This window comes from Cyanistes caeruleus, chromosome 2, assembly GCF_971803275.1.
Source record: "Cyanistes caeruleus chromosome 2, bCyaCae1.hap1.1, whole genome shotgun sequence".
Lineage (NCBI taxonomy): Eukaryota > Metazoa > Chordata > Aves > Passeriformes > Paridae > Cyanistes > Cyanistes caeruleus.
In genome coordinates, this window is record NC_141702.1 from 109,363,791 (window position 1) to 109,381,680 (window position 17,890).

At 47.8% G+C, this 17,890-nt stretch overlaps 1 protein-coding gene across 5 annotated transcripts in view; it reads left to right on the forward strand.

The window, feature by feature from the left end:
* The first annotated feature begins 5,249 nt into the window (after positions 1–5,249).
* Positions 5,250–17,890, forward strand: part of LOC111922368 (TOG array regulator of axonemal microtubules protein 2-like) — a 38,736-nt gene continuing 26,095 nt past the window's right edge. For all 5 annotated transcript variants that reach the window (XM_086871591.1, XM_086871586.1, XM_086871570.1 and 2 more), the window contains exons 1-7: positions 5,250–5,458; positions 6,645–6,856; positions 8,383–8,543; positions 9,785–9,831; positions 12,959–13,170; positions 14,706–14,866; positions 16,105–16,151. In XM_086871591.1, the coding sequence (XP_086727717.1) occupies positions 5,419–5,458; positions 6,645–6,856; positions 8,383–8,543; positions 9,785–9,831; positions 12,959–13,170; positions 14,706–14,866; positions 16,105–16,151 (880 nt within the window). In that variant the 5' untranslated portion in view covers positions 5,250–5,418. The remainder of the gene's footprint in view (positions 5,459–6,644; positions 6,857–8,382; positions 8,544–9,784; positions 9,832–12,958; positions 13,171–14,705; positions 14,867–16,104; positions 16,152–17,890) is intronic.

Sequence of the window (17,890 nt, forward strand, 5' to 3'; positions counted from 1 at the left end):
AGGTATTCAGGAGATACAGATCAGGTAAAAGGGACAAAGTGAGTGGGGTAAGTGCACACCTTGACAATCAACCCATCTACTGGGTGAGGCATTCACCACCAGAGAGCAGCCCAGCTCCTGCCTCACTTCTTTGTGAGGCTGAGCCTTGCTCGGCCTTCACCTTGTCCTCTTTCCTGGCAGTGACCCTGGGGACAGCGCTGCTCCGCTGCCTCTGCCAGGGCTCCTGGGCCAAGGCCCCTGAACAGACCGGGAACGAAGTCTCCATTGGCAAGGCCGGGGTTCCACACATCAGCCTTGCAGCCAGGCAGGGAGAGAAGCTGCCTGGATGGGGAGGCTGCACAAATCCCTTCCTACACAAGGGAGGGTTAGTTTTCATCTGGGTTAGTGTTGCACGCTCAGAAGATGCTGTGGAGGCTGCTCAGGGTTTGTTGCACATCATGAACCCCTTGAATTCTTCATCTTAGTTGTTGATACGGACTTTTAAGCTTATGATGTGTTCAAGCATCTCAAAGCATGGTGTATAGTTGAAATGTTTTTCATAGACATAATTAAAGTTGCTTTCAACATTAAATCTTTATGCTCATTGCCTCACAGAGTAATATTTGAGGAAGAAAGTTTGGTGCTTCAGAAATTCCTTGAATCAGACAGTTTGACAGTAGGGCAACACAGATTTAGCATATGTAATCTTACATGTATTAGTTGTGCAGTAAAATAGAGGAACACTTCTTGTAGGCTGTGTATCTAACCTAAGTGACCTTGCCTCCAAGAACATAGAAAAATGGGGAGAGATGGAATCAGTAGCAAGAGGAGCTGCACAGTGATTTGCCTGCAGGCCTGAGGTCTCTGTTTTGATTTACTGGGTGCTAATGATCCTAAGAAGCTGGGAATTCCAGAGGATTCATTTCCATTTGATGACACCAGCAGGTTTTCTGCAATCCAGGGCTCCCCCAGACTGCAGGCATATTGCTTTGCCACGGTCATTCCAGCTGCAGGGGTTTCATTGCAAGCGAGAAAGGGGTACCTAGCTTTACCTTTGGTATTTTCCATATCACTTAGCTGGCCTCCATTAGGTTCTGTGTGCTGAATTTCAGCAACTAAGCCTTTAGGCACCAAGAGGGGAGGTGCCATAAGTAATGCCCTTCCTGGTGCCACTGTACAACAGGCTAGTTTGGAGGTAGAACTGCCTGGGAGAGGGAAAAAATGGAGGCATGTGGAAGCTGGCTTTGTGTTACAGGTAAGCCAATGCAAGAGGCAGCTACAGGATGCACTAATTTCTGGTATTTAACTTTCCCTTGGTCATTTTTAATACCTTAGGCAAGAGGGCATGGTCCTCCTCATTGAGGAGATGAACTTAACCAGCCAAGAATTGCCATTGAGATATTTCCTAGCTATTGTTCCTATGAAATGAGACCCAGGAAGACAGACCTGACTCCGTGCTTTCTGTACGAGTCCCACTGGCAATGGGTCCCACAGAGAGCTCTGGCTGGAACACAGGAGAGCGGGAGAGTTTATCGTCTTTGGAGAAAGGGGCAGGCAACTCGGGAGGACTCTAAGGATGTTGCGAGGATTTGCAGGGACAACAAAATTCGAAGGGACAAAGCCCAAGTTTAATCTGGCTACAGCAGTGAAATCATAGAATCCCAGGATGATTTAGTTTGGAAAGGACCTGAAAGATTGTCTACTCCCAAACCCCTGGATGTGGGCAGGGGCACCTTCCACTACGCCAGGTTGCTCAGGACCCCATCCAAACTGGCCTTGAATGCTTCTAAGCTTGGGGCATCCACAGCTTCTCTGGGTAACCTGTTCTCAGTGCCTCACCAGCCTCACAGGAAAGAATTTCTTCCTAGAAACTTGCAGCTTAGAGTAGAACTATTTCTGCATCAGCAACAAAAGGAGAATTTCTGTCTTCTGTCGGATGTGGGGGGAAACATAGAACAAAGGATGAGGAAAAGACTGAAGTACTTAATGCACTCTTTCCTAGGTAAAAACAGTCAGTATGGGCAGGCCCAGGGAGTGGTGGTATTCAATGGAATTAAATCCAGCTGGTGCCTGGTGACAAGTGGTATTCTCCAGGGCTCAGCACTGGGGCCAGTTGTGTTCATATCTTTATCAGTGATGTGGAGGAGAGGATCAGGGGCACCTCAGGCAGTTTGCAGACGACACCAAGCTGGGTGGGGTTGTTGATCTGCTGGAGTGTAGGAAGTCTCTGCAGAGAGATCTGGACAGGCTGGATCATGAGCTGAGGCCACTTGTTTGAGGTTCAACAAGGTGAAGTGCCTTGTCCTGCTCTTGGGCCACAACAACCCCATGGAAGTCTAGAGGCTGGGGGCAGCGTGGCTGGAAAGCCGCCCAGCAGAAAAGGACCTGGGGGTGCTGGTTGGCAGTGGCTGAAGGTGAGCCTGTGCGTGCCCAGGTGGCCAAGAAGGCCAATAGCATCCCTTCCTGGGATATGCTGCAGTGGTGGCCTTGGCAGGGTTAGCGGTCTCAGGTTATTGGGGGGGGACTCATTATGATCTTCAAAGTCTTTTCCAGTGGAAGCAGTTCTGCAATTCTAAACCTCCACTCCTTGTTTTGAAGGATGCAGTCCCAAATAGATCCACATTTGGGTTTTTAAGGAATTTAGCATCCACCTTTCCTTGAAAGTAATAGGAATCAGGCTTTAGATGCTCTTGAAACACCTTTATTCCTTGATCTAAAGCTGTGTGTTTGAATTGAGGTGCTTTTGTATAAAAAGGTAGGACCATGGGATAAACACAGACCATTTAGCTTCAATGGCGCTTTTTTCATCTGCTTTTCTGCTTCCTTTCCTCGTGGGGGGCAGATTTGGGAGTATTTGTCTTGTGCTTTGAGTTCTGGCACAGGCTTGCTCGTTAAAGTTCTGTAAAATTTATCTACATGTTTGTACGTAAAAAATCTTGCAGACTGGTGGGAATTGCTAGAGACAAGGCTTACAAACCAGTCCCCAATATGATCAGCCCAATGTCCCTGCTAAAGTCCAGTTATGCTTGTATTTAGAAGGAGCAAACTATTCTAACTCCCCTGACCCCTCCCCCCCTTTTTTGTTTTTATGTAGCTCTTGGGGCAAGTCCTGTGTGCCATTCCAACTCTCTGTTATCAAATGTGTGAAGTGATGTTGCTGCTGTAGCAGCAGCCTGAGTTGAGCGGGAGCAGCTCCAAAGCACGGGGCCCCACAGCAGTGGGCACGGTGAGAGACTTGCCTCTGCTGCTGTGTCCATCCAGCCGTGGGGAGAGCAGCTGCTGGGGCTTCCCCCATTCTGCCAAGAGCAGTCTGCCTCCACCATGTGCACTGTATGGCCATGATTTTGCCAGAATGTGGAAAAGGCATCGTTTGAACGTATTTTGCTGTTGGCCACCATCACCTGACTGGAGCAGTTTGGTAGGCAGGACGCCCTGTGGGCAGGGCCATGGCCGGGATGAGTGGCTGTCACTTGCACTGGCAGTGTTACTTTTCCAGGCAGGCTCCTGATACAGCTGTGGGGGAAGGCACCAGCAGCTGTTTCAGGCCCAGTGAGCAGCAGCACATGGAGGAGACCCTCATCTACCAAGAGCCCTCCACCCCTTTACTCCCCCCATGGCAGCGCCAGGTGATTCTGCCGCAGGTGAAGGGCTGCAGCTGACTGGAGACTCCTTCAGCCAGGACTTGTTGCAATCTCGTTCCTGCAGCTGTGCCTGGAGGATGTTGGCCCACAGAGGCAGTGCAGATGCCCAGGGATGCTGCTTGGCTCAGGGAGTGTGTACAAACTCGGCAGAGTGTGTACAAAAGCCGCATTCAAAGCGCTGATGGCGAGACCCTGGTGTTGCTGGCAAGTGCAGCAGCTCTTCTTCATCCCGTGCAGGTGAGAGCCCAGCCTTGGAGCCTGTCCCTGGGAACAGGCCAAGAACTGTATTTGTCCTGTTTCAGGGCAAAACTGGGAGAGAACCTCCAAATGGGGTTCCCCTAGAAAAGCAAATTCAAACAGGCCCTCCCCCCAACTGGTTCAGGAAAAGACATTTCCTTGGAGAGAAGTGGAAAAAACTGTTTATTTAACAGAAATGGAATAATATTAAACAATAAAACTTCTAGCTGTTCGATGAGATGGCAAATCCAGGAAAAAAAGTCCTTTTCGTGTGGTGTAGCTCAGCTTGCTCAGGTTCTTCTCAGTCTCTCCGACACCGGAAAGTGTCGAGGCCCAGGCCCTGGTGAGCCAAGGGTGTGAGATGCCGGGGTTTGTCTGGGTTTTTTTCAGTCTACAGCATGTTTGAACAGATCCAAGAATAAAGGGAAAAATAAAAAAATGCTTTTAGTATAGCTTTGAATTTTCAGGAACAGTCAAAATGAGAATTGTTTTGAGGCCGGTTTTGTAACGTTGGGTTTGGGTGTGTCTGCAGGAAAGCAAGCAGGAATAAAGCACTGCCACAATGAAGGAGAACTCTGCATGGCCAATTTACACCCTACAGCTACAATGATCATATTGGCCCACTGAATACTGGGGGCATCTAATGCAGACTGCAAAGCTTCTTTGAACATATTGGAGAGATGAGACTTGAAGAAATAGTTTAGCTGATGGAGAAAAAGGGATGAGACCCACTGGACCTTTGGCTCACAATTAGTTCTGCCAAATCAAGCATGATTAGTTTTAACTGCTCTGTGGGAGAGTATTTCAGAATGACCTGCCCCATGATATTTCCATTAAGGAGATTTTGAATTGTCAGGAACTGCCAAGATCAGAAAAGTTTTGAGGCATATCATATTTTTGTCAGGTTTGGGCGTCTCTGCAATATGGAAAGCTGGGAATAAACCCCTGGAACAGTGAAGTGGAGCAAAAGTGGAACATTTGGGTGGTCATATTCCTCCCTCCAGATATTGGCCACCTGAATTCTGGGCTCATCTGCTGGGGAGTGCAAAGCTTCTTTTACTTGCAACTCCTGGTGCCATTGTTTGTGTCCCAGCACTTTGTTGGACGTGAAGAGAAATAAACAAAATCCCACACCAGCAAGCTGCAACCCAGAACTGAGTGAGAATTACAGAAATAAAGGCCTTGGAAAGTAGCTTAGGAAAGCATTTACTTCCTAGACAGTGTGAAGCCCTCCGGCCTGGCCTGGCTGGGCCCAGGGCTGGCTGTCCTTGGGAAGGGAAAGGGATGGAGTTGGGGTGGGGGTTTTGTAGCCATGGAAACAGAACCGTGGGCGAGCGCATCACAAAGGGGCAGCCACGAGCTGGGGTTGTGACGGTTGTGGTTGACACGGACACAGCGGCAGGAGACGCGTCTGGCTCTGCCTCTCTGTGCCGACTGCTGGCGATTGGAGTCACGAGACCTTGCTCTAGGGCTGGGTAGCAAGCTCCATTCGCTGTCTACGCGGAGACCGTTCTCAAGTTCAAACCCAGATACTTCTGCGAGGCAGAAGCACGGGTTCAACATGAACTTCACCGGAAAAGGAAAGAGCATGGAAGGAAAAGGTGAGGATAGAAAGGAGCTGAAAGGTCTGAGCCAAATGGTAAAAAGTCCCACCAGATTTCAGGGAAAACTGGTCCATGGTGGTCAGTTCTGGCTCTGTAGGTGGCTGACAGATGATCCTGCAAGGATGCCCATGGCATCACAAAATTTTGTCGTTAGTCTACTCTGCGTTCTCCTTTTTGATAGTAGCCAAATCATTCATCCTGTCAGCCAGGACAGGGACAGTGGCCACAGCTGACCACAAATTGGACATGGCCATGAGATGCAAGTCCTGTTTCATTCTTTGCCATGAATGTCGGGTCTCGCAACAGATCAATTTCCTGTCCTTGCTCTGCTTGCTGATCGCATCTAACCCTGAGGACGCTATTACTGTGTTATAAGAACACCAGCAAGGGCTCATGTGGAGAAGTTTTGTGGTTTTCAGAAACTGCACTCAGAGTTGTGTAGGGCTTTAATGGGTATTCACAGAAGGCCAAACCTCAAGAGAGGATCTTTTTCACCTCTCATTTTTTGAGCCTTCCACTTTTCCCATGTGACTTAATAAGTCAATATTATTCAGAAGAATTACATGCAGGTTAGTTACATGAGAAATAAAACTTGAAGACAATTTCTCAATAGTTAAAAAAAATCTCTCTAGCATCTCATCAAAGAGATGTGTTGATGATAATGGTGGGAGTTCACCTAACTCACTTCTTCGAAGACTTTTGAGCATGCCACAGCCTCACACAGAGGTGAGGGGGGATCTGGGCTGCTCTCTGGCAGGAGGAAGGGTCTTGTGCCAGCCTAGAGAGCCTGTGCTCATCCCCAGGGAACAGTTCTGCCCTGCGTGTGCCCCCTGCAATGAGCTGTGCTGCTGCCAGTGCCCCGTGCAGCTGTAGGGCTGCTCAGCTGTGGGGCAGGGACAGGAGCAGGAGGCTGCATGTGCAGCTGAGCCATGGCTGCAAAGCCCAGGGCTCTGGGCTCCCTGCTGTCCCAGGCCAGCCCAGAGGCCAGGCTGTTCCTGTGGTAGCTCTGTGCAAGTGGTAGCAGGGTGTCCCCTGGCCTGCCTCAAGTGGCTGCAGGCAGGAGCATGTTTCCCTGTGCAGCTATTTAGAAGTTTGCAGCAAGTCTGTCCCATGAAATATGGAGCTTCAGAGGCTTTAGGTTTGCACTGCATCCTGTGTTATATTTTGTGTCTCCACTTTGCAGGACTTACTGGCTACCCTCTTGCCAAGAGGATTTCTCTGGCAAATCCCTCTATGCTCCTGCCCTCCAAGCCATTGCCTCCTATCCCGAAGAGCTCTTCCAAGACAAGCAAGATGTGCAGCGGAGAGCAAGGGACTGGGAAAAGTGGCACTGGCTATGACAATGACGACAGCAGAAAAAAACAGGAGCTGAGTTCAGAGGGAAAAGGATGTAAGGTAAGGAGACCAAGCTAAGTCGTGTGTGGGAGATTTTCAGTCTATGTGCTACAGACGGAGCTCAGAGAGCTTTGCCTGTGGTGTGATCCCAGGGAAGCTGCTGAGCCAAGGAAGAGCTCAGCTGGGCACAGCACTTGAAGCTGTCGTTGTAATGGGTGTGTGGTGCAGACTTGTATCCAGAGCAGGAGAGGCCTTTGAATGGTTTCTGGGCTCTGTCCTGGTTCATCCTCTGTCTTGTGGCTGAGAGAACACTAACAAGAAGTCAGAGCATGTAAAGTTGTCTACTCTGGCCAAGCAATCCTCCTACGTTTAGTAACCTATGAGTATCTGTGAAGCATCTCTGTGTTTTCTGTCAAGTGTGTCTGGTTTGGATGGAAAAAGGTGTTTGCTGGAACAGGCAGTCCTGCACAGTCAGTTCCAGGTTGTCTCAGCTTTGGAGCTGTACAGACATGGCCTTCTGCACAGTTGTCTGTGATGTTGTTTCTAGACTTCATCAGCTTCTGGGCAGCTGTGTGCTCTGGCGTGGCTTTGTCCATAGGGAAGGGGTGGGAGGTGGCCATGGGGAGAACAGCCCAGAGCCCAGCCACACCATTAGCTTTGCAGCAGGGCCAGGAGCTGCAGTTGTTTTGGGTTTGCCATGGGGTGCAGGAGGAGGCAGATGGACAACAGCTTTGGCAGACTGAATGTCCAGTCAAAGGCTTGGGTACTTGGTCTCAGCCTTGCTGAGAAAGGGCCCCGTGTATCCCTGACAGGAACTGATGTTTTACTGAAGATTGAACAGGTCCTGATTTGGCTTTTTAGCTGTGCCAGAAATGATGGGATACTAAGGAAGGGTGTGCATCTGTCCCTGCTTCCTCCACCCCCCTTCCTGGTCATGGCATGGGAGCCCTGAAGCAACTTGGGCAGGCAGAGACCTTCCAAAGAGCCACAGATCAGAGAGCTCTGCTGAACTTCCTAAATGCCAGTGAGCCTGAGATGCTGGATGTGTGGGAGCTGGAGAGCTCTGAGCATCCTGAGAGCTCAGCAGCATCTGGCCTCAAAGGCTGCTGGGGAACTGTAGGAGGGAAGGGCAGCAGCAGAAGAAATGAGGGGTTAAGAAAAGCAGGTTTTGCCATCCTGCAGAATGGCTTTGTGGGGACGTGGCTGGAAATCAGCAGTGGTTGTTAGGTGCTTTAGGGGCAGGGAGTTTATAGGGATATAAATGCCTTCCCATACATCCAAAAGGCCAGTGGAGGCACTGTTACTGGAGCACATCTTAATGTCAAACATGTGGATGCCTGCTGGGAATGTAGCCACATTTGTATGGAAGTGAGCATGAGGGGAGAGGTGGTAAATGTGTGACATGATCTCTCCCCCACCACCTGCCTGTCCTAGGGCACCATTCTCCATCCTGGGCCAAGCTGCTCCATCAGCCTGACTGGTCTTTTCCTGCCAGGTCCCAGTGAAGAGCATGGCTAACTTTCTTGAGGCATGAAAGGGGACAAGACTGGATTCTTGATGTGAGCACTGTGTTCTACTCTTTGCAGGCTTCCTTGCTGTATCACACTGAAGGGGATATGAAGAAGGAGTCATTGGGTCTCCCTCTGATCCCCCCGATACGCAGGGCAGTAAGTCCCGATGTTGGCAGTGCTGCAGAGTCTCTGCAAAGCTCTCTGCAGCTGGATGTGCAAGAGTCCCAGGAGATGAGGTAAGCCAAGGTGTCTGCTGCTCCAGTGTGCTGTTCACCTCGCTCTTCCCATCTCGTGAGGTTATTTTGCACAGTCAGCTCTCCCATGTATTTAGGCAAACCTCTGTGTATTCAGCATTTGGCCCTATCTGTGGTGATCCAGCCCAATGTCAAACCTACCACCATATGGCCCAAGAGCAGAGGTGGTGGTGGTGGGGAAGAGGTGGCTGGGTTTAAAAGCTCCTCAAGACAGGTCCTCTTCTGGACTTGGCTATTGATTCCCTCTGTAATGTTTGTGGTGTCATTTGGGGACTGTATTGCATGGGTCTGGATGCTGCAGATATTTGAATACTCTAATCCTTGACTGTCAATTTCTTCAGCCATGAGAACATGTTTGGGCAAATATTGGCTGATTTAGAGGTGTTTACAAATTGCAGTGGTGCCTTTGTAAATGTCAGTCATAACTTCTCTATGCCTGGGCCTCCACTGTGAAATGAGGTCCCAGAGAAGTTTTGGGATGCATAATCTGATGAATGTTTAATATTTCAATCTGGGCTTAAGATCAAAGAGGGCAAGGTGCTAGAGAAGAGGTATAGGACTGTACCTGATGGGAAGATATTGGCTTGGATATTTGTGAGAAAATGTAGCTGTCAAGCTTCTCTGAGTGATAACAGTAAAGAGGTAGTCTCCAAAGTATCATTCTAATTGAAAATCTTCTGTAGGGCTTTTAATGTGCTATGTGAATATCCTACCCTAGCAGCTGAATGTGAAAAAGCCTTCTTCTTTCTGAAAGGGAAGGGAGGTGTAATATCATTCTCAGGAGACAGCAGAGCTCTGACCACATGGAGCACGAGACTGTCACCAGTGTAAGGCACAAACAGGCAAAGTCAAGCTTTGCAGCAGTACAAAAGCAGCTGCCCTCCATAGAGACTCGTGTCTCAGCTCAGCAGCTCTTGCTGCTTCAGAGAGGCTGTAGGAGCCACTTGGCTCCAAAAGGAGAGACAGCAGAACTGGGGGGTTAGGATGCAAGTTGAAGAATGACTGCTGTGTTTCAGCCAGAGCTTGGCCAGCTCTGTCTGACTCCAGCAACTGAGAGCTTAAGGACAATGAATCATCTTTGCATCTTGTTTAGTTTCTGTGTTGCATTTCCTCCTTCATCAGAGTGACCATGCTGAGATGGTTTGCCTCCTTTCATGCTACATGCATTCCCTTGCTTTGCTTTCTACCTCCTCATATGTTCTTTTCTCCTCCATTTTCTCAAGGGCAAGATCCACCAGCACTACCAAAGACATGGACTCTGAACAAGCAGGTAGGTACTGGGCATGTCTGTCCTGAACTGGCTGTTGGAATTTTAGCTCAGAGGTGACATTTTGAGAGCTTGGATAAAAACCATTATTTTAAAAATTTCTTTAAATTCATTTCAATTCCTTGATGGGCTCAGTGGACACATGGAGAGCCCAATCACTGGGAATGTGCTGTGGTGGTGCAGTGAAAATTCCTCCAGTGTGAAGTGTTGAGTTGCAGGAGCTGGAGTGGTACCTTGTGTATTTTGCCTCCTTTAGGCTCAATTCTCTGTGGATATAACTTTTCTCTAGTCTCTCAGCATCCTTTGGGCTGAATTCCTCTGGGATCCTCCCTCGTGTGGAGTCTCACTTATCTCAGTCCTTATTATTCAAAGAAAACTCCTGAGCTTGTTTGAATCTTGTTTCTCGTGTTTTTTAACAGGTGATCACAAAACTTAACAGATCTCTCTAGGTTGGTTACAAGGTTAATCTTTGCTATTTGGCTCATTTCTTTCTTTTGATGGTACAGACAAGGCCTTGTGGCACACATCGTGTCTGATGCACAGAATGGCCCCAAACTACGCAGTTCTTTTATCTTTATACCTATTTTTACTTAATTAACAGTAGATACGTATATTATTTTTCTTAATGACTCAATGACCCATCACCTGTGTGATGCACTGTGGCATTTTTTATCTAATCACTTCCTATTACTCAGAAACTTCCAGGAGAAGAACACGAAGAAGAAAGAAGAAGGGACAAGAGACAACACTCTAAATCTTCTATCTTGTCTCCTGTTCTCTAAACTAACTTTTTCACCCAGTGATTTAAAAATACTTTCTAATCTAGACACTTACACTTTTAGCTTTTTCTATATAATTTTAACATTTGTTTTCACGTATCACCATGAAAACATGTTCATGAATTTCATATTATATGAAATTCAATGTTTTTCTAGATCTTGTAACTAAGTATCAGAAACAAGGGCTCAAACTCTGTATTCTAGACTCTAACACCTTGTGGCCCTGGAAATGCAGCACAGGAAAACGAAACATTCTTCTCCATCCTGCACATGCCCTTTATCCCCTGAAGCCTTTCTAGTGTCACAGTTAGTAGAGAAAAAGCATGAAATGGGAAATGTTCCTACTCCAATTCATGGACATTGTCTGGTTTTACACTGGGAGAAAGAGAGAAACCTCCTCTGAGGTAAAGTCCTTGTGAAATTTCCAGTTAAGGAGAAGGAAGTTTCCAAATGGATGCAGCCTATGCAGGGTCTGAGTTTGTCATCCTCTGACAGCACAAGCCCAAAGCCACCTATGGCAGGTTCACCATGACAAATCTCTTCCCCGACTCTCTCTGCCTGGGTCAGTGCTGCAGGCTGAGGCTGCAGGAGGAGATGCCTTCTGCCTTGTCCCTCCCTGCCTGCCTTGCCTGATCCCTGACAAGTAGAATTGTGCCAGACAAAATGCAGTCTCTGGTGCGTCTGTGTCAGCCAATGCTTTCAAGTTGAAAGCCTCAATGAAAGTCTGTTGTTGTTCCTTTGCCATCTCTGGGCATTTACTGATAGGAGAGATGAGACTTGAAGACATAATTTTGCTGCTGCAGGAAAAGGGATCAGATGTCCTGGTCCCTTTGCTCAGGGTTTATTTTGCCAAATCCTGGGTACAGCCCCTTTGGAAAGACTCCTTAATTGCTGATATGCAGCGGAGATGCTGAATGCAGCTTGTGATAAATATTGCTCAGGTGACATTTGTGCTGGATTAATTCTGGGCTAGAAATTATTTATCTCATTAAACCCTATCTGTCTGACTTTTATTGCTGACTAGAATGTTCTCTAGGGGAAAGAATCCAGTTTTAAGACAGGTTTTTCATTCCTCTCTTAAGGTTTGGCTGCCACATGATTTTTTCTTATGTGAAGCCGTGTAAAGAATGATTAGTTCTGTGAATTTCAACACCTCTGTTGGAGAGTGTTTCAAAATGACTAACTCTTCATTATTTCCATGAAGAAAATTTTGAATTGTCAGGTTTATCCAAGATCAGAACTGTTTTGATGCAGATCATGTTTATGTGGGGTTTGGGTGTCTCTGCAATAAGGAATGAAGGCAGGGAGTGAACCTATGCATGAATGACAAAGAGTAAAGCGGCATTTTGCAATTGGATGCCAAATTTGTTCCCTGCAGATTTGGGTCCTTGAATACTTGGGACCTGTAATGGGGAGCGCAAAGCTTCTCTTACTTCTAACATGGGGTGCCACTGTTCATGTGCCAGCACTTCCTTTGCTATGTAGAGAAATAAAAGCAACTGATAAAACCCCATCAAGAACAGAGCGGGAGTTACAGAAACAAAGGCTATGAAAACTAGCTTTAGAAAGGAATTACTTCCTAAGTGTAGTTGTCAAATTCTGGAGACCACTGTGGCTTGCCAGCTGTTGGGAGGAAGGAAAGAGATCCCAAAGTAGTGGATGGGCAATGAGCAACACATAAGCAAAGTAGTAGAAGCTGTGTCTCCTGGCTTGCCAGCTCCATACAGTTCAGAGGAATTCTAGTGATGCTAGTTTCATGAAAAATAACAACCAAATCGATCTTCTTAAAAATTCAAAAATCCCCCTGGATGGCTCATGCATTAGATGGATTGATTGTAAAGGTGGGAGTTCACCTAACTCACTTCTTCCCTTTTGAGCATGCCTCAGCCATGAGGTAAGGTGGGAGCTGGGCTGCTCTCTGGCAGGAGGAAGGGTCTTGTGCCAGCCTAGAGAGCCTGTGCTCATCCCCAGGGAACAGTTCTGCCCTGCATGTGCCCCCTGCAATGAGCTGTGCTGCTGCCAGTGCCCCGTGCAGCTGTAGGGCTGCTCAGCTGTGGGGCAGGGACAGGAGCAGGAGGCTGCATGTGCAGCTGAGCCATGGCTGCAAAGCCCAGGGCTCTGGGCTCCCTGCTGTCCCAGGCCAGCCCAGAGGCCAGGCTGTTCCTGTGGTAGCTCTGTGCAAGTGGTAGCAGGGTGTCCCCTGGCCTGCCTCAAGTGGCTGCAGGCAGGAGCATGTTTCCCTGTGCAGCTATTTAGAAGTTTGCAGCAAGTCTGTCCCATGAAATATGGAGCTTCAGGTGCTTTAGGTTTGCACTGCATCCTGTGTTATATTTTGTGTCTCCACTTTGCAGGACTTACTGGCTACCCTCTTGCCAAGAGGATTTCTCTGGCAAATCCCTCTATGCTCCTGCCCTCCAAGCCATTGCCTCCTATCCCGAAGAGCTCTTCCAAGACAAGCAAGATGTGCAGCGGAGAGCAAGGGACTGGGAAAAGTGGCACTGGCTATGACAATGACGACAGCAGAAAAAAACAGGAGCTGAGTTCAGAGGGAAAAGGATGTAAGGTAAGGAGACCAAGCTAAGTCGTGTGTGGGAGATTTTCAGTCTATGTGCTACAGACGGAGCTCAGAGAGCTTTGCCTGTGGTGTGATCCCAGGGAAGCTGCTGAGCCAAAGAGCTCAGCTGGGCACAGCACTTGAAGCTGTCGTTGTAATGGGTGTGTGGTGCAGACTTCTATCCAGAGCAGGAGAGGCCTTTGAATGGTTTCTGGGCTCTGTCCTGGTTCATCCTCTGTCTTGTGGCTGAGAAAATGCCCAGAAGCAGTCAGAGCATGTAAAGTTGTCTACTCTGGCCAGACAATCCTTCTACGTTTAGTAACCTATGAGTATCTGTGGAGCATGTCTCTGTCTTGGTGGTGTTTTCTGTCAAGTGTGTCTGGTTTGGATGGAAAAAGGTGTTTGCTGGAACAGGCAGTCCTGCACAGTCAGTTCCAGGTTGTCTCAGCTTTGGAGCTGTACAGCCATGGCCTTCTGCACAGTTGTCTGTGATGTTGTTTCTAGACTTCATCAGCTTCTGGGCAGCTGTGTGCTCTGGCGTGGCTTTGTCCATAGGGAAGGGGTGGGAGGTGGCCATGGGGAGAACAGCCCAGAGCCCAGCCACACCATTAGCTTTGCAGCAGGGCCAGGAGCTGCAGTTGTTTTGGGTTTGCCATGGGGTGCAGGAGGAGGCAGATGGACAACAGCTTTGGCAGACTGAATGTCCAGTCAAAGGCTTGGGTACTTGGTCTCAGCCTTGCTGAGAAAGGGTCCCATGTATCCCTGACAGGAACTGATGTTTTACTGAAGATTGAACAGGTCCTGATTTGGCTTTTTAGCTGTGCCAGAAATGATGGGATACTAAGGAAGGGTGTGCATCTGTCCCTACTTCCTCCACCCCCCTTCCTGGTCATGGCATGGGAGCCCTGGAGCAACTTGGGCAGGCAGAGACCTTGCATTGAGCCGCAGATCAGAGAGCTCTGCTGAACTTCCTAAATGCCAGTGAGCCTGAGATGCTGGATGTGTGGGAGCTGGAGAGCTCTGGGCATCCTGAGGGCTCAGCAGCATCTGGCCTCAAAGGCTGCTGGGGAACTGTAGGAGGGAAGGGCAGCAGCAAAAGAAATGAGGGGTTAAGAAAAGCAGGTTTTGCCATCCTGCAGAATGGCTTTGTGGGGACGTGGCTGGAGATCAGCAGTGGTTGTTAGGTGCTTTAGGGGCAGGGAGTTTATAGGAATCTAAACAGCTTCCCATACATCCAAAAGGCCAGTGGAGGCATCGTCACCTGAGCATATCTTGATGTCAAACATGTGGATGCCTGCTGGGAATGTAGCCACATTTACATGGAAGTGAGCATGAGGGGAGAGGTGGTAAATGTGTGACATGATCTCTCCCCCACCACCTGCCTGTCCTAGGGCACCATTCTCCATCCTGGGCCAAGCTGCTTCATCAGTCTGACTTTTCTTTTCCTGCCAGGTCTCTGTGAAGAGCATGGCTAACTTTCTTGAGGCATGAAAGGGGACAAGACTGGATGCTTGATTGTGAGCACTGTGTTCTACTCTTTGCAGGCTTCCTTGCTGTATCACACTGAAGGGGATAAGAAGAAGGAGTCATTGGGTCTCCCTCTGATCCCCCCGATATGCAGGGCAGTAAGTCCTGGTGCTGGCAGTGCTGCAGAGTCTCTGCAAAGCTCTCTGCAGCTGGATGACCAAGAGTCCCAGGAGATGAGGTAAGTCAAGGTGTCTGCTGCTCCAGTGTGCTGTTCACCTCGCTCTTCCCATCTCGTGAGGTTATTTTGCACAGTCAGCTCTCCCATGTATTTAGGCAAACCTCTGTGTATTCAGCATTTGGCCCTATCTGTGGTGATCCAGCCCAATGTCAAACCCAGCACCATATGGCCCAAGAGCAGAGGTGGTGGTGGGGAAGAGGTGGCAGGGCTGAAAAGCTCCTCAAGACAGGTCCTCTTCTGGACTTGGCTGTTGATTTCCTCTGTAATGTTTGTGGTGTCATTTGGGGACTGTATTGCATGGGTCTGGATGCTGCAGATATTTGAATACTCTAATCCTTGACTGTCAATTTCTTCAGCCATGAGAACATGTTTGGGCAAATATTGGCTGATTTAGAGGTGTTTACAAATTGCAGTGGTGCCTTTGTAAATGTCAGTCATAACTTCTCTATGCCTGGGCCTCCACTGTGAAATGAGGTCCCAGAGAAGTTTTGGGATGCATAATCTGATGAATGTTTAATATTTCAATCTGGGCTTAAGATCAAAGAGGGCAAGGTGCTAGAGAAGAGGTATAGGACTGTACCTGATGGGAAGATATTGGCTTGGATATTTGTGAGAAAATGTAGCTGTCAAGCTTCTCTGAGTGATAACAGTAAAGAGGTAGTCTCCAAAGTATCATTCTAATTGAAAATCTTCTGTAGGGCTTTTAATGTGCTATGTGAATATCCTACCCTAGCAGCTGAATGTGAAAAAGCCTTCTTCTTTCTGAAAGAGTAAGGAGGTGTAATATCATTCTCAGGAGACAGCAGTGCTCTGACCACATGGAGCACGAGACTGTCACCAGTGTAAGGCACAAGCAGGCAAAGTCAAGCTTTGCAGCAGTACAAAAGCAGCTGCCCTCCATAGAGACTCGTGTCTCAGCTCAGCAGCTCTTGCTGCTTCAGAGGGGCTGTAGGAGCCACTTGGCTCCAAAAGGAGAGACAGCAGAACTGGGGGGTTAGGATGCAAGTTGAAGAATGACTGCTGTGTTTCAGCCGGAGCTTGGCCAGCTCTGTCTGACTCCAGCAACTGAGAGCTTAAGGACAATGAATCAGCTTTGCATCTTGTTTAGTTTCTGTGTTGCATTTCCTCCTTCATCAGAGTGACCATGCTGAGATGGTTTGCCTCCTTTCATGCTACATGCATTCCCTTGCTTTGCTTTCTACCTCCTCATATGTTCTTTTCTCCTCCATTTTCTCAAGGGCAAGATCCACCAGCACTACCAAAGACATGGACTCTGAACAAGCAGGTAGGTACTGGGCATGTCTGTCCTGAACTGGCTGTTGGAATTTTAGCTCAGAGGTGACATTTTGAGAGCTTGGATAAAAACCAATATTTTAAAAATTTCTTTAAATTCGTTTCAATTCCTTGATGGGCTCAGTGGACTCATGGAGAGCCCAATCACTGGGAATGTGCTGTGGTGGTGCAGTGAAAATTCCTCCAGTGTGAAGTGTTGAGTTGCAGGAGCTGGAGTGGTACCTTGCGGCCCTGGAAATGTAGTGCAGGAAAACGAAACATTCTTCTCCATCCTGCACATGCCCTTTATCTCCCTGAAGCCTTTCTAGTGTCACAGTTAGTAGAGAAAAAGTATGAAATGGGAAATGTTCCCGCTCCTTCGTCATGGAAATTCATGGACATTGTCTGGTTCTGCACTGGGAGAAATAGAGAAACCTCCTCTGTGGTAAAGTCCTTGTGAAATTTCCAATTAAGGAGAAGGAGGTTTCCAAATGGATGCAGCCTATGCAGGGTCTGAGTTTGTCATCCTCTGACAGCACAAGCCCAAAGCCACCTATGGCAGGTTCACCATGACAAATCTCTTCCCCGACTCTCTCTGCCTGGGTCAGTGCTGCAGGCTGAGGCTGCAGGAGGAGATGCCTTCTGCCTTGTCCCTCCCTGCCTGCCTTGCCTGATCCCTGACAAGTAGAATTGTGCCAGACAAAATGCAGTCTCTGGTGCGTCTGTGTCAGCCAGTGCTTTCAAGTTGAAAGCCTCAATGAAAGTCTGTTGTTGTTCCTTTGCCATCTCTGGGCATTTACTGATAGGAGAGATGAGACTTGAAGACATAATTTGATATAATTTGATAACTTGAAGACATAAAGCTGCAGGAAAAGGGATCAGATGTCCTGGTCCCTCTGCTTAGGGTTTATTTTGCCAAATCCTGGGTACAGCTCCTTTAGAAAGACTCCTTAATTCCTGAATGCAGCTAGTGATAAATATTGCTCAGGTGACATTTGTGCTGGATTAATTCTGGGCTAGAAATGATTTATCTCATTAAACCTTACCTGTCTGACTTTTATTGCTGACTAGAATGTTCTCCAGGGGAAAGAATCCATTTTTAAGACAGGTTTTCATTCCTCTCTTAAGGTTTGGCTGCCACATGATTTTTTCTTACATGAAGCCATGTAAAGAATGATTAGTTCTGTGAATTTCAACACCTCTGTTGGAGAGTGTTTCAAAATGATCTGCTCTCTTGTATTTCCTCTAAGCAAACTTTGAATTGATAGTATTAGGCATGATCAGAACTGTTTGGAGGCAGATCATGTTTATCTTTGGTATGGACATCTCTGCAGAAAAGAAAGTCCATAATAAACCCCTGGAACAGGAAATAACAGTAGAAGTGGAAGTTTTGGATGATTGTTTTACTTCCAGAAATACATGCTCACAGAAAACTGGGGACATCTAATGGAGAAAGCAAAGCTTCTTTTATGTCTAATGTGGGGTGCCATTGTGTCCCAGCATTTCCTTTAATGGAATGAGTAATATAAAAATTCCCCAAAGTGCAAAAATCAATCTAGAATTGAGTGGGAGATTCAGAAACAATGACCTTGAAAACTGCTTTTGAAAACAATTGCTTCTGAGACCATGTCAAATTCTAGAGACCACTGTCTGCTTCCAAGTGTTTGGATGGAAAGGGATCCTGTAGTAGTGGGGAGGCAATGGGCAACCAATAAAGTAGTAGAAGCCTTCTCTCCTGGCTTGTCAGCTCCA